At 34.4% G+C, this 27,100-nt stretch overlaps 1 protein-coding gene across 1 annotated transcript in view; it reads left to right on the top strand.

The window, feature by feature from the left end:
- Positions 1-11,853, top strand: part of ZNF280D (zinc finger protein 280D) — a gene marked incomplete at its 3' end in the record, with an annotated part of 85,268 nt that extends 73,415 nt beyond the window's left edge. The window contains exons 19-20 of the mRNA XM_084241120.1: positions 6,889-6,944; positions 11,235-11,853. Coding sequence (XP_084097246.1) covers positions 6,889-6,944; positions 11,235-11,853 — 675 coding nt within the window. The remainder of the gene's footprint in view (positions 1-6,888; positions 6,945-11,234) is intronic.
- Positions 11,854-27,100: the final 15,247 nt, after the last annotated feature.

The following is a 27,100-nucleotide window of genomic DNA, read 5'->3' as shown; positions in this document are numbered from 1 at the left end:
AAAAAAAAAAACTGTTAATGAAAATTCAAGACCTAGTGGCAGATATACTAGACAATGACATTAAAACTACTGTCTTTAAAATGCCCAGCGAACTAAAGGAATATGTGGAGAAAGTCAAGAAAACAAGTGAACAAAATGGAAATATCAGTAAAGAGCTAGAAAATAAAAAAATTCTGGAGCTGAAAAATACAGTAACTAAACATGAAAAATCCACTAGAGAAACCTAAAGGCAGATTTGAGCAGACAGAAAAAAATCAGCAAAAGGAAGGTAGACTAATGGAAATTATTAAATTTGAGAAACAAAGAAAAAAGATTAATGAGAAATGAACAGAGCCTCAGGCAGCTGTGGGACACCATCAGATACCCAACATACACATTGTGGGAGTTCCAGAAAGAAAAGAAAAGGGTTCAGTGAGAATATTTGGAGAAATAACAACTAAAAAATTCCCAAATGTGATGAAAGTATGAATATTTAAAATACAAGAAGAGCAAGGAACTCCATGTTAGATGATCTCAAAGAGACCCACATCGAGACACATTATAACCAAAAATAATGAATTTTTAAAGCAGCAAGAGAGAAGTGAATCATCACATACAAGGGATTCTCAATAATATTATCAACAGATTTCTCTTCAGAAACTGAAGACCAGAAGGTAGTGGGCTCATATATTCAAAGTGCTAACAGGAAAAAAAATTCAATCAAGAATCCGTTATCTGTCTAGATTCCACCAAAAAGTAAGGGAGAAATTAAGACATTCTCATATAAATATAAATTGAGGGAGTTTGTGTCCACTGTACCTACCCTGCAAGAAATGCTCAAGGGAGTTCTGCAAGTTGAAGTGAAAGGCCACTACACAGTAACTTGAAGGTGAATGGAGAAATAAAGATATCAATAAAGGTAAGTAAATGGACAATTATAAAAGCTGGTATTATTGTAGGAAATGGTCTGTAATTGTACACTTTGGTTTTTACATGAGTGAGATGAATACATTTAAAGGGAAAAAAACAATTATTAGTGTTAAAATTAGTATCACTGTAACTTTGGTTTGTAATTCCAAATCTTATTTTCTGTATAATTTAGGAGACCAATGCATTTAGAAGAATTATTAGTTCATGAATATAAGAAGTTGTTATTTTATAATATCAACAATAGAAAGTGATAGGGTTGGAGCTGTAAATGAGCATATTTTTTGCTTGTTATTGAAGTTAACCCAGAATAAATTCAAATTAGAATATTATAGCTCTGGGATATTAATTTTAATCCCCACAATAACTACAGGAAAAATTCTGTGAAATATACACAAAGGAAACTGAGAAGTCAATGATACATTTCACTACAAAAAATTAAACATTAAGAGAAGTCAATGATACAGAAATAGGTAAACCCCCCCTCAAAAAAAAGCTATATGGCCTGTGTAGATAACAAGTACACTATATAAGACACATTTTTTTTTAAATGACAGAAGTCCCTCCTACTAGTAATTTAAATGTAAATGGATTAAGCACTGCAGTCAAAAGACAGGTTGACAGGATGACTACAAACACAGGATCCAATTATACATCTGTAGGCATCCCACTTGTGATTCAGAGACATAATAAGTTGAAAGTGAATGGACGAAAATAATCCATATGGTGACCAAAAGAGCAGGGTGACATTATTAACATCAGACAAAATGGACTTTAAATTAAAAAAGGTTACTAGAGAAAAAGGGCATTTTGGTCATGAGTCACTGACTGGTATATATCCTGAGAAATGCATTGTTTGGTGTTTTTGTTGTGTGAACATTATAGAGTGTACTTAACTAAATCATATGGTTCCTATATGCCTAGGCTATATTTGAGACCACCATCATCGTATATATGGTTCAACATTGACCAAAACATAGTTATGTGGAACATGACTATGTTCATTAATAAAAGATTAAATACAGCAAGGAGGTATAAACTATGAACATTTACATATTTCATGACAGACTACCAAAATATGTGAACCAAAACCTGACAGAATTGAATGGGAAAATAGACTTATACAATAATAGTTGGCAACATTCATTTTTCTATGTCCATTCAATATTTTATTTGCAAAAGTGTATAGAATATTTGAACATGACATAAGAAAATAAGAAACTTAACACAATAAATTGCATCTAACAGACATAGAACATTCTACCCAGCCATTACAGAATATACATTCTTCTCAACTACACCAATTTTAAGCCACAGATTAAGTCTCAGTAGATTTAAAAAGATATAAAAATCTTCTCTGGTGTGAAATTATGAGGCAATAACAAAAGGGAAACTGGAAAATTCACACAATTATGGAAATTAAACATCACCCTTTTTAACAACAAGTGGAATAAAGCAGAAATCACAAGGGAAATTAGAAAATCCGTAGATAAGAATGAAAATAAAACACAACATACCAGTACTTATGGAATGCAGTAAAAGTGGAGCAAATAGGAAAACATAACTGTAAATGCTTACATTAAAAAACAAGAGATCTCAAATCAACTACAGCTTTTGGAACTAGAAAAGAACAAACTGTAAGTGAGCAGAAGGAAAGTAAGAAATAAGATTAGAGTAGAAAGAAATAATTAAAAAGCAAAAGCGAAAATGAATGAAAGCAAAAGTTGGTTAATCATAAATCAACTAAATTAACAAACCTTTTGCAAGATGGATATAAAAAACCCTCAAATTTCTAAAATTAGAAGAACAGACTTTACTATTGTTCTACAGAAAATGATTGTAAGAGAGAGTGCTAAGAACAATTTTACAACAGCAAATTGGATAACTGATATGAAAAGATTAATTCCTATAAAGACAAACTACCAGGTCTAAATCACAAAGAAACAAACAAACAAAAAAACAATAAACTAATAACTTGTAAAGAGATTGACTGGTAATCAAAAATCTAACACAGACAGACTTTGGACCTGTTGGGTTCCACCTGATAATAGTGAAGTTCACCAAACATTTAAAGAAGATCCATTATCAGTCCTCAAACTCTTCCAAAAAAACTGAAGAGGAGGAACCCTTCATAATTATATGAGGCTAGTTTTACCCTGATGACAAAAAAAAGACACTATAAGAAAACTATACACAATATTCTTTATGAACATTGATGCAAAAATCCTCAGCAACTTAAAATAAAAGGAAACTGCATCAACATAATAAAAGACATTTAAACATGACAATGAACATCATACTGAGTGGTGAAAAGCTGAAAATTTTTCCTTTAAGATGAACAAAGCAAAGATGCCAACTTTCACCACATATTGTCAACATAGTACTGGAAATTCTGGGCAGAGCAGTTAGTCTAGGGGGGAAAAAAAAGACATCCATATTGGAAAAGAAAAAGTAAAGTTATCGTTTTGAAGATATATCTTTTATCTAGAGAACTCTAAACATCCCATAAAGAAATGGTTAGAATTAATTAATGAATTCAGCACTAGAAGGATACAAAGTCAGTACACAAAAATCATTTGCATTTCTGTATACCGTGAGCAATCTGAAAAGGAAATTACAAAAAAATTCCATTTAAAATAGCATTAAAAATAATATAAAATACTTAGGAATTAACCAAGGAATTGAAAGATTTGTACAAGAAAACTGTAAAACCCTTCTGAATGAAATTTAAAGAAGATACATGGAAAATGGCAACACTACTACAAAGCAATTTACAGATTCATTGCAATACCTCTGAAATTCCCAAAGACATTTTTTTTTGCAGGAATAAAAAAGTTCATCCTAAAATTTACTTGGAATTTCAAGGGACCTCAAGTAACCAAAACAGTTTTGAAAAGGAACAAAACTGAAGGAATCACACTTTGATTTCAAACAATACAAAGCTACAGTAATCAAAATAGGTGGTATTGGTATAAAGACAGATACATACACCACTGGAATAGAACAAATAGCCAAGACCAGTGGGGAAAGGACAGTCTTTTCAATAAATGATGCTGGGAAAACTGAATGCCACATGTAAAAGAATGAAGTTGGACCCTCCCTTACGTAAGTAATAACATTTACAAACATTAACTAAAAAATGGGTCAAAGACCTAAATGTAAGATCTAAAATAATAATACTTTTGGCAGAAAATGTAGGACAAAAGCTCCGTAACATTGGTTTAGCAGTGATTTGGTTATCATACTAAAGGCACAGGTCACAAAAAAATTAGATAAAATAGACTTAGTGAAAACTTTGAAAAGGTACATCATAATACACTATCCAAAGAATAAATAGGCAATTGACATAATGGGAAAGTATATTTGTAAATTATATATCTAGTAAGGGATTAATAGAGTACATAGAGACTCCTAAAACTCAACAACAATAAACCTAATTCAAAAATAGATAAAGCATTTTAATAGTTATTTCTCCAAAGAGTAGACATGAATGGTTGATAAGGTCATGGAAAGATATGCATTATCACTAATCATTAGGGAAATGTTAATCAAAACTGCAGTGAGAAACCATTAAAATGACTACTATCAAAAAAATAATATTGATGAAGATGTGGAGAATTTGGAACCCCTGTACGCTGTTGGTGGGAATCTATAATTCCTCTGTAGAAAACAGTATTGCAATTCCTTTTAACTGTATATAATCCAGCAATTCCACTTTCTGGGTATATACCCAAAAGGACTGAAAACAGAGACATGAGGACATATTTATCTACCCATTTTCATAGCAATATTATTCACAATAGCTAACATACAAAGGTAACCCAGTGCCCATGGATAAGCAAATATAGTGTATATAAACCATGGAATATTACTCAGCCATAAAAAGTAATTATGTAATATGCTACAACATGGATTAACCTTGCGGACATTAGGCTAAGTTAAATATGTCAGTCACAAAAGACAAATACTTATGGTTCCACTTACATGAGGCACTTGGAGTGCTTCATAACAACAGACTATAGTGGAGGTTGCCATGGACTGGGGAAAGGGAGAATTGGTGAGTTGTTATTAAATGGATATAGCATTTCAGTTTTACAAAATGAACATCATCATGGGAATGGATGTACAACAATGTGAATGTTGTACAATTCACATTTAGTGATGGTTGTATAACAATGTGAATGTATTTAATACCACTCAAGTGTATACTTAGAGGTTGTTGAGATGGTAAAGTATGTGTTGTGTGCCTTTTACCACAGTAGAAAAAGGGGGAAAGTACCAAAACTTGTGTATAAAGGTATGCATTTTTCCTTTGCCCTCAGGTCCCTGTATCATTGATACAGCACTGAACCCAGCATAATTATATTACAAGTTTTATATCCTGAGCCAGAAAGTGTGCAATGATTTATTTTCCTTTCCTGTACCTTGTTGCATTTTCTGAAGTTAAAAAATTAGTATATCTTTTTTGTTCATTAAAAAAAATTTTTTGTGCACTAATACCTTTTTTTTTAATGTTGCAATTTACTTTGGCTTTCATTCCATGTTAAAATAATAGCATTTTTACTCACTATTGCTTTTGTACCAAGAGTTTTTAACCTCACCTCCTAGAAATGTCTTGGAGACCCCAGGTGTCTGTGAACCACACTTGGAGAACTGCTGATATGGATTATAATATAAAGGTTGCCTCCTGAATTAGTGTGCTGTAAAACCTGCACAGTCTGCATGGGAATTGCTTAGATTTTAATATAGGAAAAGCAGGTGCTGAGCTGACTGTTTGGTGGGGAGGATGCTTAAAGTCATTGTGGGAAATCTTGTCTTTGGGGTTGATAATTATCTCCAAGGAGTAATCTTCTAGATTTCAGTTGGGAATGCTGGGTAGAAGATTGTTCTGGTTGCTGGAATTCTGGGATACAGGCAGGATGAAGGAGTTGGGACCTTTTGTTCACTTTATGGATTTTCACTAAATTGTTCTGTTTTCTTTCTGTACCTCGTCCCTGCCTCTTACCATTCCTAGTGTTCATAAGTCTAGACTGTCTCTAGCCAAGAATTCACCTTTAGCCTCTGTGGTAAGGGAAAGAATAGGTACCTGTTGTATGAGGTGAGGAAAGGGCATTTAGTAGTTTGTTAGTGTGGCCTCTGGCATACTGAGATTTTAATGCATTCTTTCCAAATCAATAAAACATGTGAAATGAGCAAAAATTTTCATTTGTCTATCATTTAATATTACTTGGTTTGGCAGTGAAAGTGTTACCGTGACTCCAAATGTTAAATCATAATTTCACAAATGTTTTGTCTAGTGTCTGCACTGTTTAATACGTTTGTATAAAATATTGTGGATGCACCTTGTTATTCAAGTTCAAGTTGTGTTTTACTAGTTTTCTATTCAAGTAATTGTAATTATGGCTCATATTTTAAAAAGCCTAAGAAAAGCAGATATTATAGCTGGATAACTGCTTCATGATCTTGATTAAAAAATTTGGCACACTGAAATTCTTATGGTTTTTTATTTTTTTTAATTTTTATTTTTTAAAATTTATTTATTCATGCATATAAGAACCGGGGTACAGGCGAGATGTGTGGCAGGGTGAGAGAATTCACCAGAGACAGAGCGGGAACAGAACAGGCAGACTGACCGAAATACACTGCTGAGGCGAGCAGCAGGCGAGACAGGAGAGGTCTGCCGCACTATGTAGGTATCTCCCTGGCAGGCTGGGATTGAACCGGCGCTGCAGAGGCTGCGGACAACTTCACAGTGCTGTGCTCAACCCCCTGTGCCACCAAGGAGGCCCGGTTTTTTTAAAAGTATTTTTTAAATCCTGCTTTTAATTATAGAAATTATTATAAAACATACTTTAGATTGAAACGTTTTTTCCATTTGTTATATTATACACTCAAGTTCCTCTAATTCAGAAAGTTTAGCATAATAAAAATACTTTAAGCTTAGCCATGGAAATTAAAGAAAAATATTACTAATTATTTCAGGAAATTGCAAGACCTAATGTGACTGAAGGAGAAACAGAAACATCAAATTCTGACAGGTAAGGAAAAACTCTACTGAATCTCTTGAAATTCATATATATGAAAAGATACTTTAGCTGCATTATTTCCGTTATATGACACAGGCTATTTAAATTTTTCAAACTGTGTTGCTTTTAGTAATGACTTAATCAAAAATAAAATGTTGACACTTTATTTTTTTAAAGATTTATTTATGCATACAAGAGCTGGGGTACAGGCCAGAGGTGTGGGGGTGGTGAGAGGATTCACCAGAGACAGAGTGGGGAACAGAACAGGCAGATTGACCGAAGTACACTGCCCCTGGCTGGCTGGGATCGAACTCGTGCTGCAGTGGCTGCGGACAGCTTCATAGGTTGTGTTTTAACCACTTGTGCCACCAGGGAGGCCCCCAAATATTGACATTTTAATACAACAAAAATATAGTTCTTTAATTCTGAAATCTTTTAAATGTACATTTTATACATTCTTTAAATTATTATCAATAGTAAGTAAAATATTAACATTTTAGATTTATTTATTTATTTATTTATTTATTTTAATTTATACAATAGCTGGAGTACAGGGAGGGTGATGCACAGGAGGGTGAGAGGACTCGCCGGAGACAGAGCAGGGAGCAGAACAGGCAGACAGCCCGAAAGCACTGCTGAGGGGAGCAGCGGGTGAGATAGGAGAGGTCTGCCGCGCCATGAGGGAATCTTCCTGGCCAGCCGGGAATCAAACCCACACCTCAGAGGCTGAGGACAGCTTCACAGCACTGTGCTCAACTTGCTGCACCATCGGGAGGCCCAAAATATCAGCATTTTAATTGCTTTTATTGAATCAAAAGTTATAAGAATGGGACAGTTATTGTAAATAAGTAATCTTGAATTTTTTTTAAGTATTTTTGTTCAAAAACCTATAAAGTTACATCTGTGGTGGGATATCAATATAAAAGTTTAAAAATTGAAAGACTGATTTTTGAAAAATTGATGCTCAGGTAGAACACTAAAGAAGATGAGACATTTTATTTTAAAAATTGTTTAATTGATGCAACTTTGGCCTGTAACACAGTATGTGATTCAGAGTTATGGGATTATACCTCATCAGTTGTGTGTCACCACACTAAACTCACTACCACAGTCCTCCACCCCACCATAGTCTATTAAGCTCACCGCACATTTTACTCTTCACCCTCACTTTCCCTCTCTTGTAACCTTAATTCTGTAGCCAGATTTCTAGGATTTGTTATTGATTTGGTTTGGTTTGAACCTTTGTTTTTTTTTCCACATATAAGTGAAACCTTCTGTTTTTTTTTTTTTTTTAAGAATTTTTTATTTTATTTTTTTTTAAAGATTTATTTAGTTATACAAGCAGTGGGTACAGTCAGAAGGGCGGGAGGGTGAGAGAATTCACCAGAACCAGAGCCGGGAGCAGAGCAGGCAGAAGGACCGAAGTACACTGCTGAGGGGAGCAGCGGGCGGCAGGAGAGGTCTGCGTGCCATGAGGGACCCTCCTCCGGGTGGCAGGGAGCAGCCGGGAATCGAACAAGCGCCACAGAGGCTGCAGGCAGCTTTGCAACCCAGCGCTCAACCATTGCGCCACCGGGGAGGCCCAAAATCTTCTGTTAATTATCGTTCTCCTTATCTCTTCCATTTCTATTCATGATGTTGTGAATGGAAAGGATTAATCTTTTTTATGGAACTTTATTCCAGATAAAGATAATTTTTCTTTTAAATTAAGTAATTTACCCATTTCTATCTTTGTTATATATTTTACAGTAGGATACCTATTTATCTGATGAGATAAATTATTATACCTAACGAGCAAATTATGAAAAAATACCTTATGAAGGTATATCTTGAAATTCACTAGAAAAATTATATAGCCCTTTTTTCATCTAGTATTTTTACTAGAATTCTGGTGGGATAAAGTTAACAAAAATTCAAATAAGTGGGAAAAGACAGACTAGTCACCTCTGTATTATACAGCATTTTCTGTAAATTGTTTGTCCAATGAAATATGAACAAGACACAAATTATGCAAATATAATTGAAGAAAGTGTTATGAATATATGCATAAGGTATAATCCAAGCAAATGCTCTAAGAATGATTGAAATTAATGAGAGTATTAATTAAAATAGGTTGGTATAAAAATCAGAATATTTTGGCCATACCAATAGCATGTGATTACAGAATATAATGGATGAGTAAATTCACAGTAATAAAATTAGAAATGTGCAGGACCAAATGAAAAACAAAAATTTGCTGAGATTAAAAAACTGATAATAACTTGCATGATAGGTCATATTACAAATTAAATTAAGAATTTAATGAATGTTTAGTAGAAACTAACAATGGGATTTGGTTTGGAAACTGACAGAGTTTAAAGTAAGGTTTATATTTTTCTATTTATTAGTATGACTTATTTAACCATTGCTATTGTTGGATACTGGATTGTTTTAATATTGACTATTTTAAACATTTTGTATAGTTTATTAAATTTAGGGAGAAGAATCAATAAATGTACTTAATTTGCTCTATTTAAAGTACTATAACTGTTAAAACCGTGTGGTATTGGACCATGACTAGTCTTTTTTTTTCTTAAGATTTATTTATTTTGGGCCTCCCCAGTGGCACAGCGGGTTGAGCGCCATGCTATGAAGCTGTCCGTAGCCTCTGCAGCTTGGGTTCAACTCCAGGCCGGCCAGGGAGAAACCCACATGGCGCGGCAGACCTCTCCTGTCCCGCCCACTGCTCCCCTCAGCAGTGTCTTCGGCCCGTCTGCCTGTTCAGCTTCTGTACCCTCAGTTCTTGGATAAATAAATAAAAATCTAAAAAAAAAAAATAAGAACTGGAATACAGTCAGAGGCATGGGAGGGTGAGAGAATTCACCAGAGACAGAGTGGGGAGTAGAACAGGCAGATAGACGGAAAACCCACTGTGCCACCACAGAGGCACCCAAGATTAGTCTTAAAGACAGATTACAACAAAAAAATAGGAAGAAATAAGATACATACAATCACTAGAGATCTTCTTGGAAACCTTTTCTAATGTTTTGATTCGTTAAATAGTTCTGTTAACATACCAGGGTAAAAGTAAGCGCATAGATGTACTCACATATAACATATATGTACATATTAATATATATGTCTGTATGTATGCATGTTATATATTTCTATAGCAGTAAGTGTTCACTTAACATGGTAGATAAGTTCTTGAAAACTGTAGCTTTAAGCAAAATGAGGATTACTGTATCAGGTCCTCAAAAAAAAGTTTTAATATTAGCCAAAATTTTTATTTTTTCATGGACATTGTGACAAGACAATGTTATTGAAGACCTGCTTTTTTTTTCCATATAGATTTTTTTTTAATTAAGCTACTAAAACAAGAAAGGGTAATATTCCATTGTGTATATGTCCCACATCTTCTTGATCCAGTCATCTATTTTTGGATATTTGGGTTGTTTCTATAGCTTAGCTATTGTAAATAGTGCTGCTATAAATATAGGAGTGCAGGTGCTCTTTGGAATTAATGTTTCTGTGTCCTTTGGGTAAATACCTACTAGTGGAATTGCTGGATCATATGGAAGCTCTATCTTTAATAGGTTGAGAAATCTCCACACAGCTTTCCATGGTGGTTGGACCAGTTTGGTACATATACACAATAGAATATTACTTACTCAGCAATCAAAAAAGATAAACATATGCATTTTGCAGCAACATGGATGTAGCTGGAAGGGATCATGCTCAGTGAAATAAGCCAGAAAGAAAAAGAAAAATACCAGATGGTCTCACTCATAGCAGGAATCTAGAAAACCTAAATAAGGGACCAGGAAAAAGAATAATTATAAGAAAGAAAAAATCAAAATCAACAAACAACTATGAACCAGAGACACATTATGGGGGGGCGGGGAAAGGAGGAATTGTGGTCAAAATAAGGGGGTTGCAATTGTCTGGGGAATATAAAAATAAAATTTAAAAAAATTCATACATTGTGCAAAAATGAAAATGATGTAAAAAATTTAAAAAATTAAATAAAACAAGCAAGGGTTTTGAACAAATGAAAATAACGATAATCACAGCTAAAACTAGTCTCTAGATTTCTCAGGTCTTCTTTTAAGAATGTGACTCAGGAGTTCTCACTCTCTTACTTAAGAGAATGATTGTCTCCTAAATTATAATATGGCAAGAACTGGGAACCTGGAGTTTTTTCTTTTTGGTGAGCAAGTGTACCTTGACTTGTAAAATTTTTTATGAGCACGTCTTACTTTGATAGTATTCTAATCCATAGTATTATGAAAGAATAGATAATAAATGGCTTTATCTTTTCAGTAAACAAGATAAAGCTTCAGAGGAAGAAAAAAATGATTGTGATTCAAGTTCATTTGAAGGCATATCAACAATAAGTGAAGAAATCCTAACAGTTTCGAGTAAGGAAAACGATTCTTATCTTGAAGATCAGGAAGCTGACTCAAAGAATATCTTCAGCAATGATTCAAATATTGGTGCAGATAAAGTGGAAAAGGAAAAGCCAATAGAACACATTTGTCGGGGAATGGAATTGAAGAAGTGCCAAAGTTCAGAAAACACAAGTTCTTGTGATCACATTAAAGATCACAATTACAGTGAAGCTAGCTTTTCTTCAAAGAATACTAAGGATTTGAGGTTAACATCTAGTGATGTTAGCATTGATCAGTTTTTGAGAAAAAGAGATGAACCTGAATCTGGTAGTTCTGACATTAGTGAGCAGGGCAGTATTCATTTGGAACCTTTGACTCCATCAGAAGTACTTGAGTATGAAGCCACAGAGATTCTTCAGAAAGGTAGCAGTGATCCTTCAGCAAAGACTGATGAAGCAGTGTCTGATCAAACAGATAATGTTCCTGGAGAAAATAACCCTAGCACAACAGAGACAACAGTAGACCTGGCAGATGAGAAAGAAATAAGTTGAAATTAATTAGTCATTCTAAATTTTAGCACACTAATGGTAAGAGTATTTGGAACAATGCTATTAAGTGAGCTCAGCGGTGCTGTTGTAGAGTTCAGAGATAGAAAAATGTGAAGGAAGTTGTTTATACTTTACCTATATGTTCAACTTACATTATAAAAAAAAATCAGTTCACCACTAGTAGCATGATTACCCTGGTTTTCCAAGAAGTTTTTAAAACATGAATAAGATTTTAATCAAAGTTAAGTTTGCAATGAAAAGTCCCATTTAATGGTTTTCAAGGAAACAACTTTGTTGTCACTATGAGTTGATTATTAGAATATTAGTTATATTAATAAATCTTTAAAACTTCCCAAAAGTTCAAAACTAAAATTCCTGTTTACCTTTCAGTTAACTTTAAGGAAGAGATTTTGAAACTATGTACCTTTTGAGAACTTTTGATTTTAAATAATGGCTGATTGGCATTGTTAATGAAATCTTTCTTTTGAGTATGATGCTGGTAAATGGAGCATGCTGAGGGTATAAAATTAATTGATCTAATGAGAATTTGGATGAACATTAACTTAATTTTGGATTTAATGTAACATTCCAGACTGTCAGAAGCATGTAAACAGAATATTTTAATCTGTGTACCTCCATACAAGTGTTAGCCTGCCAGGCTGTAAGCTTACCTTAATTAAACTTTCAGTGAAAGTGAAATTATTAAAATATAAATTTATATTTGTGCTTTTCGTCAGTGTGTAAGTTGTACAGAAATTCCTTGATATACAAGCTGTGTAAAGTAGAAACCCATTGTTGAAAGTCCTGTAGCCTTTATGCTTTCAATATTGCTTTAATGATCATCTTTAGAAATAGACCCAAAAAATGGTCTAGAAACCAAACCAAAGTGTAGTATAATATAGATACTGTAAAGCTGTAAACTGAAAACATGTCCTGGCATGAATTCAGCCATATTTAAGTGACTTTTTCTTTTAACTGTAAAATAGAAACTTCAAATGGGGCCTAAAGCAGTAGTGTAAAAAATCTGTTTGGCATAGTTAGCCTAATTTATCTGTAAGATGGCTGCTAAATTGACTTTTCAGTTGTTGGTTTGTTTTTTTAATCACCTATGGAATAACAGATATAGAAAAGAATAATATGAATAGCAATAGTTTGCTTTGAAGTACTAATAAATTTTATTTAAATGCTACATTTTTACTTAAAATGTGCTATGAATTACTAAATTTTGTTTCACTGAATGTTAAATGTTTTAAGTGACTATAAAACTCTGCTGTATATAGTAGTTTTTGAGTAAATATTTGCAATAAAAAATCTGTCCATGAATAATTTTTATTTTTCAGAAAATGGTTTGAGTTGGAATACCTTTGACATACTTAGAAATTGTATTCTTGTATAGTTAAGGAAATTTCATGTTAAAATTAAGGGTGGTATTTTATTCTGTACTCATTAATTGATACATGATTTAGTTTAAATTGGGACTTAGATTTGAACCCAATTTAATCTGAATCTAAAATTAGTGTTTTCCTACCACACTGGTCGTTCTCAGCATTTATATTGAATGATCTTTTTTAAAAATAAATCACTTTTTGCAAATACCCCTTCCATTGATGATACTAATTGTAATTTTATTTATTATTCCTACAGTGATTTATATGCATATGGAATGGAGGACTTAACGAAGAAAACCTAGTGATCTCTTTTATTTTGAGAAATTTTACCTCAAGGAAGGATTAGAGACTCGTTTTAATAATAGGAAAAGTAGCATGAGATTTGAAGATATACTTTATATAATAATTATGGAAGTTTTAGCATCATTACATTTTTCTAGCCTTCTGTAATGTCATTTTTTTGATTTCATGGTTGATACAGTCATTTTAGTTACCTTGAAATTGTTACTCCAAGGCCATTTACTTGTCCTGACTTTGACAAAGTAGGACTTGTGTGTGTGTGTGTGTGTGTGTGCAGTAAAAAATTTTTTTAAGTGTTTCATTTTTACTAGATTATATAACACTAAGACTTATTTTTATTAGCTAAGAAGTGGAACACTTAATTTACCTATTTCTAAGCATTGAAATGGAAAAACGGTCGTTTTTCAATCCTTTTCTTAATCAGGCACATCTGCAGACTCTGTACACAAAGTGAAAAGTCAAGTAGAGGTTTTAAAGTCATGAAATGATTAGTTTTTAACTTAAAAACTATAAATTAAGAGATATTTCATTAAACACCTGTAGCAACAATTGTCATTGATGGTTGAACTACCATGGGGGAAATTACTTTACACTTAACTAAAGATAACTTTTAAATGCTTTTTAAAAATATTATAAAATCACTTTCATTATTTTAAAGTATATACTAAGTATAATTTAGTTTTCTTTGATGTTATAAAGATTTGGACTAAGCTGTAATTGAAATTATAAAGGCAGATGTTAATGACCTGAAAAATTACTGATCACAAATATTATGTTGGATTTTGGTTTCCAGAAACTGTCCTGGGTACATTTGGGATCATTTGATTTTTTTCTGAAAATGCTTTTTTTTGGGTAGAGATTTATTTATTTATACAAAAGCTGAGGCACAGGCAAGAGGCACGGGAGGGTGAGAGGATTCACCAGCGACAGGGTGGGGAACAGAAGAGGCAGATGGACCGAAAGCACTGCTGAGGGGAGCAGCGGGCAAGATAGGAGAGGTCTGCCGCCATGTGGTTATCTCTCTGGCTGGCCAGGAATTGAACCTGTGAATGTGGAGGCTGTGAACAGCTTCACAGCTCTGCGCTCAACCTGCTGTGCCACTGGGGTGGCCCTCATTTGATTTTTTTCAAAGAAGGAACAGAAAATTGATTGTGTTATTCACCCAAGCCAACTTATTAAAAATTAAAAATTAAAAAAATTACTTTTTCCCCCTTAAATATTGAAGTATAGCATGCCATTTGTGGAAGCTGTAGGAACTATAAGCTATAGTTTTTAACTTTAAATATTTTAAGTTTTACCCATTGCCTTAAAACACACTTTAAATTGTTTTTTGAGGGGCAGCTAGCAAACTGTGACTCAAAATTGGCTACCTGTTTTTATAAACAAAATTTTATTAGGAAATTGCTATATCATTTGTTTACATATTGTCCGTTGTAGCTTTTACACTACACCTGTACAGTTATCCATGACAGACCATATGGCCCACAAGCCTGAAGGATTTATAATCTAGCATTCTAAGAAAAAGGTTGTCAACCCCGCCCTCTGTTTTTCTACTGATATATCAGACTTTTATAACCCATTCTTTTATTTCACTATTTATAGACATTATGGCAAAGCTCTTAGTTCATAAATTTTATTCCACAAATTTTATTACCTGTACTAGAAATCTAAGTTTACATTTTATTAGATTTCTATTTTATTTCTCTTACCATAATACTTATGGAAAGCTGCTTGTTTCTTGGTGAAGTCCTAAAAGTTTAAGAATTATTCACCTAGTTTTTTCCGCCTTGATTCTTTAAACAAACTCAACTTACTTTTTGACCTAATGTGATTTTCATTCCTGCTCTTCATCAAGTATATCTGGTGTGTGGCCCCTGTGTTCCTGGCCAGTGAACTGTGAATGAAAGTGACTTATGGTTTTGAGCATTTAGTTATTTAAGACTCTTTAGAACCCTCTTTTCCATCTGGCATGGTGACTTATCATATTGAGATGGTGGTAGTTCCATAAGGATAGGTGACTGAAGGATTATCAACAGACCCTTCATCTTTATTCAGATGATGATGAAGTGGGAGGGAGAAATAAGCATTTTTTTTTGTTTTAAGCTTGTTAGGGAATTTTGTTTCTAAAGCATACCTTGTCTGATACAGGAATTAGTCCTCAAAGTGGAGTACTGCCATAAACAAATCCTGAACTAAAGTAAACCATATTGCATTGTATTAAGTGACACATAGCAAGGTTACATGAGGTAAGTCACTTTCTACTGTGGTGAAAGATTTGGTAAACTTGTCTGCAATGCTTAGAAGTATTGTAAAGGAATACTTGGAAGTATTAAGCACAAATTATATACTTAAGTTGAATCTCCATTGTAAGAGTTTGGATAACAGAATATTAATAGCATGTTTTGCTTATAATATTAGATGCATTTCACAAGGCATTTTAAGAAAAAAAGGAACTCCAATGAGAAATGGTAGGATACTAAATGGTATCAAGAAAAGTCCAGAAAGTCAGATATTTGCTGCGTGGAAAGAGACAACTTCTCATCCCCAACCAACAAAAAGAATCTTTAGGCAACAAAGCTTAATAAATAAAAAAAAAAATGTGATCATAACAATAATTATTTGACTTCTCATTAAGCTAAAAAGCCTTGCAGCCATTTGAAGTCTAAGAGCAGAGTCAACATTTTTAGAAAGTAGAACCAGAGCATACAGAGAGAAGAGAAGTGGTCACAGTCTAATCACTCACTCTGACTTGTAGCTACAAGTAGTGTGTTCGTGGCCCTGTCTGCTGATAATGGTGAGTAATTCTTATAAGTAAGATAAATATTGATTGGATTATATATATAGTATGTTTTCTATAATTCCTACCAAGGTGTTCCAAGAAATTACACTGTTGTGGAAGCAAAATAACTCCTTAAATTGGCAATTTTGTCTTGTGCTTCTTGTCAAATCAGGGGTAAGAGATTCAAATCTGACATTATTCAGAAGCTACTGCCAAATAAATTTTTTGGTATATCCCAGTGTATGCCTGTATGCCAAAGGTGACTTGTTCTTTGCAAAGAAAAGAAATGCAAAGAATAGAAGTAAATGTTGTGAAGGATTCTGAAATGAAATCAAAAACCAATCTAAATAAACTAAATTTGCAAAAGCACTATCAATTTCAATAGCAAGAATGAAATCAGGGCAAGCAGAAAAATATTTTCATCATTAAAAGGAAAAAGAAAGAGCTTCTATGAAGCAAAGTATAGCCTAATGTCAAGTTGAAAACATTTTTGACAATCCCTGGAAACTTGATCAATATCAATGCAAAATGAGAGAAAATTTTCCATGTCTGAAATATGTGTTACAAAATAAGGATAAAAACTATTGGATAGATAAATTAATGCATATTTTATTTTTAAATTTCATTTTAAGAATAACTTTCAAACAAATATTGTAGTACTTCCAACTTTTAAAGTGATTTTTATTTCAGATTTATGTTAATTTTTATTTAATGTTTTCCAATTTGAATATGTCAGGTAGAGATAGTGGTATTAAAATATATACTCTTGCTAGAATATGTTGGTTCATAATAATAAACCATATATTTATAATTTTGTCTTTTTACAGGAAATTTCTTAAATAAGTAAAATGATTGTGTTTACTGTGGTCACTTATGATCATGTAGGTATACTTAGTGTTATGAAAAATACGGAATGATGATACTGTGTAAATTAGTGATTCGCGAGAATGCTCAAGAACTGTGATTCCTCATTCCCACTTTCTAAACATTAATACCACCAGGGATTGGAAATGTCAGTGCCCAGCATATCTGTTTATGTGGACAAAAATGGCTTAGGAAATGGATACTTACGTGTATCTTCTACTAATGCCTGATGGATTCAAGGTACTCAAGTGCAGGGAAGAGCCTGTTGCATGTCTTTAAAATTGTATGTGTGACTGTTGGCTCATTGCTGACTGGAATCATAAGCAAAATTTTTGAAATTTTGAAAGTTGTTCCATGAAAGAAACCATAAGCCTGTACTAAAAGTTTATAACTGTACAAAACTGGAAATGACCTTTGGGTCCCAACCTTCTCTATCAGCTAGCAAATTGAGGAGTTACTTCATCCTCAGATAGAACATATTCCCCAATGTCCACCTTAGTTGTGGCCAAAAAAGATAAAGAATAAAAGGGACGACCTCTCCGTGGTGGGAATTATAGCCTTGACAGTAATGGATTAGGGATCCCCTCCCAGCAAATGGAATCACAGAATCGGGTTCTAAGCAAGGAATTTTTTGTACCACTAAAATAGAGGTTCCTGTAGTAGAGACATGTTTTGAATGAGAGACTGTTTGTGTGTCTCCCCTTTTTGTCTTTCTGAGTGGAAATGTTTATTACAAGTTCATTTGTTTTTTTAAAAATCTCTCTTTTAAGATTTTATGTATGGGAGCCAGATAATGTTTTAGTTCAGGTCAACAGGTTAAAAGGAGATTATTGACTACCATCCCTTGATTTAGCAAGCAGTGGGAAATACTGAACTTGGTTCCATTTGAGCTTGATGCCATTGATTTACTGGGACTTTTGAGTGTGTACTTTGACTGTATCAATTAAAATGCACCAAATAACTGTTGACCAGAAGGGTAATCAGTGATAGTCAGATATGATTATTCACCACTCAGTTACAGTTTTTCCCAGAGAACCAGACATATAGCAGGATTACACTTCCCATATGGTTAGCTAGACCATTGGTCTGCGTCTAGCATGAATCGTGGGCAATTTTGATGTGTTACTTCTGAACTAAAGCATTAAATTGCTGATTTGAGACCTATGCTCTAGTCTTTGATTTGTTTACTGCCAATGTTTGAGGTAGTAGTTGCTCTGTTATCTGGATAATTATGAGCAGAAAGATCACTCTTCTAATTTGCAATGTACTTTTAAAATGTGTGAAATAACCTTTGTTGCTCTTAGTTGAGATTTAAGAGTGGTTACTATAATGTAATTCTAACCCACCCTGACTGATAATAACATGGTGAAAATCTTTTCAGTCAGTGCCTAAAGATCTCAGAATTTTCTAACCTTCACAAATCTGTGTCAGTATTTCCTGTCTTTCATTTATTTTTTTAAAGATTTATTTATTTCTTTATACAAGCACTGGGTACAATCAGAAGCGCGGGAGGGTGAGAGAATTCACCAGAGCCAGAGCCGGGAACAGAACAGGCAGGATGACGAAATACACTGCTGAGGGGAGCAGCGGGTGCGGCAGGAGAGGTCTGTGAGCCATGTGGGAACCTCACTGATGGCCAGGGATCTAACCAGTGCTGCAGACGCTGCAGGCAGCTTCACAGCCAAGCGCTCAACCGTTGCGCCACCGGGGAGGCCCTTTCCTGTCTTTTACTATGCAAGTTAGTAATTTTTTATTAGTGTAATTTTTTATTAGTATCCCTAGGAATTTTAAAGAATTACTCTAATAATTTAAAAAATTGTTTTAGAACTTTTACTTCTGACCAATTTAACTTCTCCCCCAAGACAAATGAGGGCAACATGAAACCGTGATTTTAAGACAGTGACATTATAAATGAAAGACAACTGTCCATGAGACGCAAATGAAATGAGCCCTACTGTGGCCTCAGCTTACAGCCTTGAAAGTTTCCAAGCCATAACACAGGCATTGGAAACAGAAGCAAAAACTGAGGGATTCCCTGACTAAAGGGGATAAACCTGAGATTCCAGGCAGTTAGAGTTCATCAAACGAAGGTCTAGAAAAGAGAGAGCTACGCAAAGAAATTTGCAATTTCAGCAGAGTACTATGTTGTATGTGAAGAAATTACCCATGGCTAGAGAAACAGCAATCTGAAAGGATGGGGGGAATAATGCCAGATATTTTAAACAGCTCCAGAAACAGTGTATGTTTGTAGCAAACTAATAAAATATAAATTATGGAATATTGGTTAGGGAACTCAGGAAGGTCTTGCCTCAGTTGTATGGAAATAATCAGTCCTGGACTAAGCACTGCTCTGACCCAGCTAACAAATTTAAAAATTAAATAAATTAAAGGCCTGAAAGGAACAAGTAATTTCTACACAAGTATTCTGTATTCCAGGAAAAAAACTCTATAAGATATATGAGAATACAAAAATATCAAGTACCCAGAAAGATAAGATTTGCAATATTGGTCTGGCATCCATTAAAAGATTACCATGTGTACAAAAAAGAGGCAAGAAAGCATGTCCATAATGAGGAAAGCAACTGCTCAAAACTGACATAGATGTAATAATTAGGACATTAAAAACAATGTATTTTCAAAAGGTTAAGAAGATATTTAAAAGACCCAAATTTAATACTAGAAAAGAAAGCTACAGCTCTGAGATTAAAAATTATAATAGCAGATAAAAACAGCAGAAGAAAGATCAGGGACTTTGAAGACATAGCAATAGAAATTATCCAGTGAGCTGTGGGGAAAACATTGAGACCTATTATTTTCCAAACTTCAAAATTATAAACCTACAGATCCAAGAAGCTCAAAAACACCTAAGCAGAGGATATATGAAGAAAACTCAAAAAGTCAACATAATCAAATTGAGGCCAGTAAGAGATAATTTTATGTAGAAGATACAAAAATCAGAACAAAGATAAGGGTGACATCAATTTTCTTTTAAAGTATTGGAAAAAACAATTATCAATCAAAAATTTTATTTCCAGCAACAGCTTTTTCAAACATAAAGTCAAAACTTTCTAAATTTGTCACCGGGAGACCTCCTTTAGAAGAAATACTGAAAGAAATCCTCTTGATAAGTATACAACTGAGATCAAATTATCTAATTGTGCTGTTCAAATCTATAGCCTTACTGATATTTTTCCTCCTTGATCTATCAGTTAAGAGGGAAGTTTTTCAAAATATGTCACTCTGTATAGCTCTTAGCTGTATAGCTGTAATTTTATCAACTTTTCTTTTGAGATCATATGTACATGCAATTTTTTTTCCCCTGGTGAACTGAGGCATATTATAGTGACCCTCTCTATCTTTAATGATGCTTTAAGTTTATTTTGTTTGATATAGCTAAACAAATATTCTTTCAGTTAGTATTTGTGTAATACATATATTTTTCCACCATAATACTTTCAACCTCTTTATAGTATATCGATAAATTCTTAAAATTCAGTCAACCTTTGTCCTTTAAGTATAACATTTAGTCTATTGCATTTATGGCAGTGATTGATTTTGTATATGTTAACTATTTCTCTTCCCTTTAAAAATTTTTATCTTCTCTCTTGTCCTTTGAAGCATCCCCTTTCTATATTTTTTTTATTCTACTAGTTTTGTAAATATACTCCATTTTTTTTTAGATCTTTTGACTGAGTATCCCAGGATTTGGACCATGTAGTCTTAATTTATAAAAGTTTAAAATTAGTTTTATCTACCCTCTCCCCAAACAAGGACTAAAAACATTTAAGTTCGCCTCGAAACCATATATTTCTTTCTAAAGGTGGCCTTTGTTACTCAGTTCTTGTCTACTACTGCCAAACAGATTGAAGGTTCAGAATGGGTTATGAAATCTTGATTTTTAAGTGTTGGCCAAAAATGTGTGAACAAAACAAAAACATGTTGACAATTCAGAAGTTATATAAACCTCTGCTATGGCCCAAGAGGAAATTTCATCATGGCTTTATTCAGGAGTGGTTGTAACTCTTTTCACAAAGAGAACCTAACTGTATTCCTCTGCCACATATGTGGTACTTTTTTCCATTTACATGTGAGGAGTGAAAACTTCTAGGAAGCCTCTGCTTACTACTTCAGAAATTATACCATGTAGCCTTAATTTATTCAAGAAGTTAATTATTTTTTTCCTACACCCAAACAAGGAGGTAAAACATTTCAATTCCAATCAGTTGTAGAAGAATATATGTCCCTTCTAAAGTGGCAATGTGAGTTAGTTGCAGTCAGTCTATAGTTAAAATCAGGAACATTGGTCTAGTCTTTCATGTTTAATCTCCTGGGGAACTTCTTTTTTGTTTTGGCCAATGTATCATTGGCCACACTAAATGTTTGCAAATCAGAAATATTTGACAAGCTGCTAGTTTTTACTTCTGCTAAAAATATAAGGCTAATTATAATATTCATTCAATAAATGTGCTTTGGCCTTGTGATGGTTGATTTTATGTGTCAACTTCACTGAGCTAAGGGATGCCCAAATAACTAGTAAAACATGATTTCTAGATATTTCTGTGATGGTGTTTTCAGAAGTAATTAGAATTTAAATTGGTGAAAGGAGTAAAATAGATGGCCCCTCCCTAGTGTGGGTGGGCATCATCTAATCCCGTGAGAGCTCAAATAAGAAAAAAAAGACAGGGAAATGAAAATTTACCCTGGATTGGTTTCTCAGGTCTTCAGACTTGGACAGAATTTTATCACTGGCTTTTCTTGGTTCTCTAGTTCTCATGCTGCAGATTATGGAACTCCTTGGCCTATATAACCACGTGAGCCAATTCCTATAAACTCTCCTCTATATTTTTTCTGTTGTTTCTGTTTCTTTGGAGAATCCCAATTAATGCAGGCTTCTGAAATTGTTAATGTGCTTTAATCCTTTGTTTTGCTTTAACTCCTTGATGGGTTGTGCCCCTAAATTTGTGAAAGAGGACCCCCACCTTCATTCCAAGCCTGTAAGAATTTCTTGGAAATAAATTATATATTAGACTCGCTCAGATTTAACATCTTTTTTTTTTAACTTTTCACTACATAAATGTTTAATGAGGAGTCAGGCAAGATGGCAATCAGTGCGAATGCTGAGCTTGCCTCTTCCATATGTCACAACTGAATTGCAGCAGAACAAAATTAGCAAACCCTCGAGAGTAAAAAGATAACTATAGTATACAACAGGAGCTGATCCAGCTGAGCAGGATAGAAAATACTTTACTTGAACATGTTTAAGCAATACTGGGGCAGTACAACTCATTAGAGGAGGGGGTGGATGCTATATAGAGCCCCTCTACAGCTGTTGACTCAGGTATACATTCCACATAGAGGATTCTGGAGATACAGCACTGCAATACACAAAGGAGTACAGGGTTGACATCCAGGACAGTGGATGCACTATTAGAGAACTCTGGGAAGAGGGATTCAGGTGAAGAAAACTGACTTGAGTTAGAGACTCCCAATATAGAAGTTGGATTCTGTGGTATTCTAAACATCTCTCTCCTTCCTATCCCCACCCAGGGCCAAAACAACTGAATGTTTTCACTAACCAAAGTTTAAGTACCAGGTTTTTAACAACAGAAGCAAGCACACCAAGTTAAACTCTGCGCTGGAAAAGCAAAGAAAATAATGCCTGACTGTGGTTTTGTCTCAACTACAATATAATTCATGCCCAGTGCTACATCTAATGCTCAAATACAGCCTAGTGTTTGAGGCTGACATGAGATTACCCAAGATATTTAGGCCAAGGAGTTGGTCTAGAACCGGAGATCACTGTGAATCTCTACCACAGACTCTAGTATCCACAACACAAAAAGAAACAAATCCCTGACACTGGAGGTGACCCTTCAGTACTCTACTGCTCTGGTTATTCTCTACCTATTAAACCTTGCTGGTATCAGTTCTATGGCCATGTGAACAGCTCCAAAGACAGCAGTCTGAACATTTATCCTTACTGCAACCTATAAAAACTAAAAATAAAGAAGTAAGAACATATCATAAATGGTGGAACAACAATAAAAATTCCTGAAGTTTCAATCCAGAGCACTGCGGAAGATGCCTGAAGAGGATTTCAACGTAACAGTTTTAACAATGTGTACTGAGAAAAGAAGTAACATAAAACAGGAACAGAATAAAGACCAAGAAAATATGAGACAGTAAGTGGTAACAGGCCTAAAAATACTATAACCAAATTAAAAAAATACAATAGAGGGCTTCAACAGACAGATGTAAGCAATAGAGAGAATTAGTGAGTTCAAAAACATAATGCTAGAGAACACGCAAATAGAAAAACAAAGAGAAAAATATAAAAAATTAAAATAGTGTAAGAGCCCTTTGGGATATAACCCAAAAAGAAATAACATCTGTATAATGGGGGTCCAAGAGGAAACAGAAAGACTAAGACATAGAGAATTTATTTAAAGATTGCTGAGAACCTTCTCAACCTGGGAAATGAACTAGACATCCAAATCCAAGAGTTTCAAACAAAGTAATACCAGACTGATACACTCCAAAACATTATAACAAAACTTGACAGAAAACTGAAAACACCAATAGAAAGAAAAATGGGTAACCTGTAAGAGAATACCTATTAGATTGTGGGCTTTTCTGTAGCAACCCTACAGGCAAAAAAGGGATAACAGGAGAAAATTAAAGTAATAATAATAAAAAACAAAAGATGTCCAGCCTAGAATCTTTTATCCTGAAAGATTGGTGAGTGGTGTTAAGAGGGAAGGATAGAAATGAAGGAAGGCACTATCCCACAATGCTGAAAATTTGTGATTAGGAAATGTGTCTTTTCCACTAAAAGTGTCTTTTCCTTTGCTTCAACCAAAAATAACGTTACTGAGGTTACCTAATGAGAGGGGAAGGTGTCATAAAAATGAAGCATCCTGATCCAGGGATTGTCTCAGAATTCCCATTCTCCTATTTTGAAGCCAATAAGTGCATCTAGAGAGGGTCCCATTGCATCAGCAGTAATATTTGACTTTCCCGACTTTCCCATTCCACCAGCCCATCTACCGCCAGTAAAAACCTGTTCCTTTTGATTGAGAAAATATAGAAGGCTTGTAGGGGTTCCCTTGTAGCAGCACAGAGTGGATAGTAATGGCATTAAGGAAAGAGATGGAATCTGCATGAACTCTGAGGTTTTATTTAACAGCTACTTTTACTTCCCTACTTCCTGACTCTGATGACAATTGTAAAGATTATTTCCTTTTGTATTGTAGTATTGCCAAGGAACAGGACATCTACATGGTATTCTGTTTAGTAAAAACTAACTCTGAACATGGAAACAAACAATTTATCACAAGAATTACACATCACAATTAAGTGGGATTTATCCCAGGGGTGCAAGGGACAGTTTAATATCTATAAATCAATCAGTGTAATACTTCACATCAACAAAAGTACAGATAAAAGTCATAATATCAATAGATGCAGATAAAGCATTTGATAAGATTCAGTACCTATTCATGATAAAAGCTCTAAACAAGATGGTTATAGAAGGACCTTGCCTCATATATTAAAGATCACACATTACAAAACAACAGCAAATATAACACTTAATGGTGAACAACTTAAAGCTTTTTCCTTAAGATCAGGAACATGACAAGGATGCTAATTATTCTCACTTTCTGTTAATATCAGAGGTTCTTGCTAGAGCCATCAACCAACAGAAAATAAAGAGATTCCAAATCTGAAAAGAAGTGAAACTATCACTATTTCACAGATGATATACAGAGGAACTGTAAAGACTCTCCCAAAAGTCATTAGAAACAATAAATACAACAAAGGTTACAAAATCAATATATAAATCTCCCTAGCATTCTTGTATACAATCAATGAGAAGAAAAATTAAGAAAACAATTCCATTCACAATTGCTTCAAAAATAATCAAATACCTAGGAATTAACCAAACAAAGGAGGTGAAGTGTCTATGCAATGATAATATTTTATTAAAGGAGATAATGACATGAGCTGGGAAGACATGCCAGGGTCAGTGGGACAATCAATATAATCAAAATGACTGTCTAACTTAAAGTAATACATAAACTTAACATAATTTCCATCAAAATATTAACTATTCTTTAAATTAACTGAACAAAAATATTTAAAATTCATATGAAACCATAGAAGGCCTCAATTAGAAAGGCATTGTTGCGGGGTAGGGGAGAGAAAACTGTGGACATCACATCACCTGACTTTATATGATAAAGCAACAGTAATTAAAACTATGGAATTGGCATAAAAATGTACACAGATCAATTGAGCAGAATAAAAAACTCAAAAATAAATTCATGTACATGATGATGCTTAATTTTTTTAAATTTATTTATACAAGCGTGGGCTATAGGCCAGAGGTGTGGGAGGGTGAGAGGATTCACCAGAGACAGAGCAGGGAGCAGAACAGGCAGACGGACCAAAGACACTGCTGAGGGGAGCGGCAGGCAAGGCAGGAGAGGTCTGCCACACCATGTGGGAATTTTCCTGGCCGGCCAGGAATCGAACCTGCGCTTCAGAGGCTGTGGATAGCTTCACAGCACTGCACTCAACTCGCTGCGCCACTGGGGAGGCAACGTGCTTAATTTTTGATAAAGCAACTAAGGTCACACAATAGGGAAAGGAGAGCCTCTTTAAGAAATGGTGCTGGGAAAACTGGCCACATATTAAAGAATGAAGTTGGATCATTCTCTACCTCCATGTGCAAAAATAAATTCAAAACGAATTAAAGATCTAGATGTAAGACCTACAACAATAAAATACACAGAAGAAATACTGCTGATATGTTCTGTAACATTAATATAATGATGTCATTATGTGGATTCAGCCTCTTTGGCAAGGGAGCAAAAATAAACAATTGGGATTACCTCAAATTTAAAAGCTTTTACACAGTGAAAGAAAATGTGAGTAAATTGACAGGAGAAAATAGTCTAACATAGGATGAAAAAGTGTTTAAAATCCAAAATATTAAAAAACTTACTCAATTTGGGCCTCCCCGGTGGCGCAGCGGTTGAGCGCTGGGTTGCGAAGCTCCCCGCGGCCTCTGCAGCGCCGGTTCAATCCCCGGCTGCTCCCGGGCCACCGGAGGAGGGTCCCACAGGGCCGCAGACCTCTCCTGCCGCCCACTGCTCCCCTCAGCAGTATCCTTTGGTCCTTCTGCCTGCTTTGCTCCCCGCTCTGGCTCTGGTGAATTCTCTCACCCTCCTGCACTTCTGACTGTACCCAGTGCTTGTATAAGTAAACAAACAAACAAACAAATAAATAAATAAATAAAAACATGCCTCTATAAACAAAAAAAAAATTTAAAAAAAAACTTACGCAATTTAACAAAGCAAATAAAAAAATAGCAATAAATAGGAAGCACATTTAAAAAGATAACTTACCAAAAAGGATATCCAGAAGGCCAATAGATAAATAGAAAAATGTTCATCATCATTCCCAAAAAGAGAGAGTCAGGTCAGCACCACAATGAGATACATCTCATATCCATGAGAATGGCACATATTTAAAAGACCACCAACAAGTGCTGGATAAGATGTAGAGAAAGAGGAATGTAAACTGGTGCAACTGTAATGGAAAGTGATCTGAATTTACCTTAAAAAACTAAAAATTAAGGATGTCATCAACATGGTGGCTAAGGAATGCTAGGAACTAGTTCTCCCATAAAAACATCTGATAGGGAGAAATAATGGTGAGTTCCTGGCAGGACCTGGACACGTTTGACAAACTTGGCAACACCAGTGATTCGCCCAGAGACAGAAGAAATTTGGAAAGATAGGAAGGGAAAAGAGAAAATCAGTGGAACCCTTCTCCCCTCTGCTCCCGCAACAATCCTGGCCCACTTCTGGAAGAAAGGCAGGAAAAGCTTGAAGGCAATAGGCAATGATGCCCG

The sequence above is a fragment of the Talpa europaea genome (genome assembly GCF_964194135.1).
Source record: "Talpa europaea genome assembly, chromosome: 8".
Lineage (NCBI taxonomy): Eukaryota > Metazoa > Chordata > Mammalia > Eulipotyphla > Talpidae > Talpa > Talpa europaea.
This window is presented reverse-complemented; position numbering and strand designations above follow the sequence as displayed.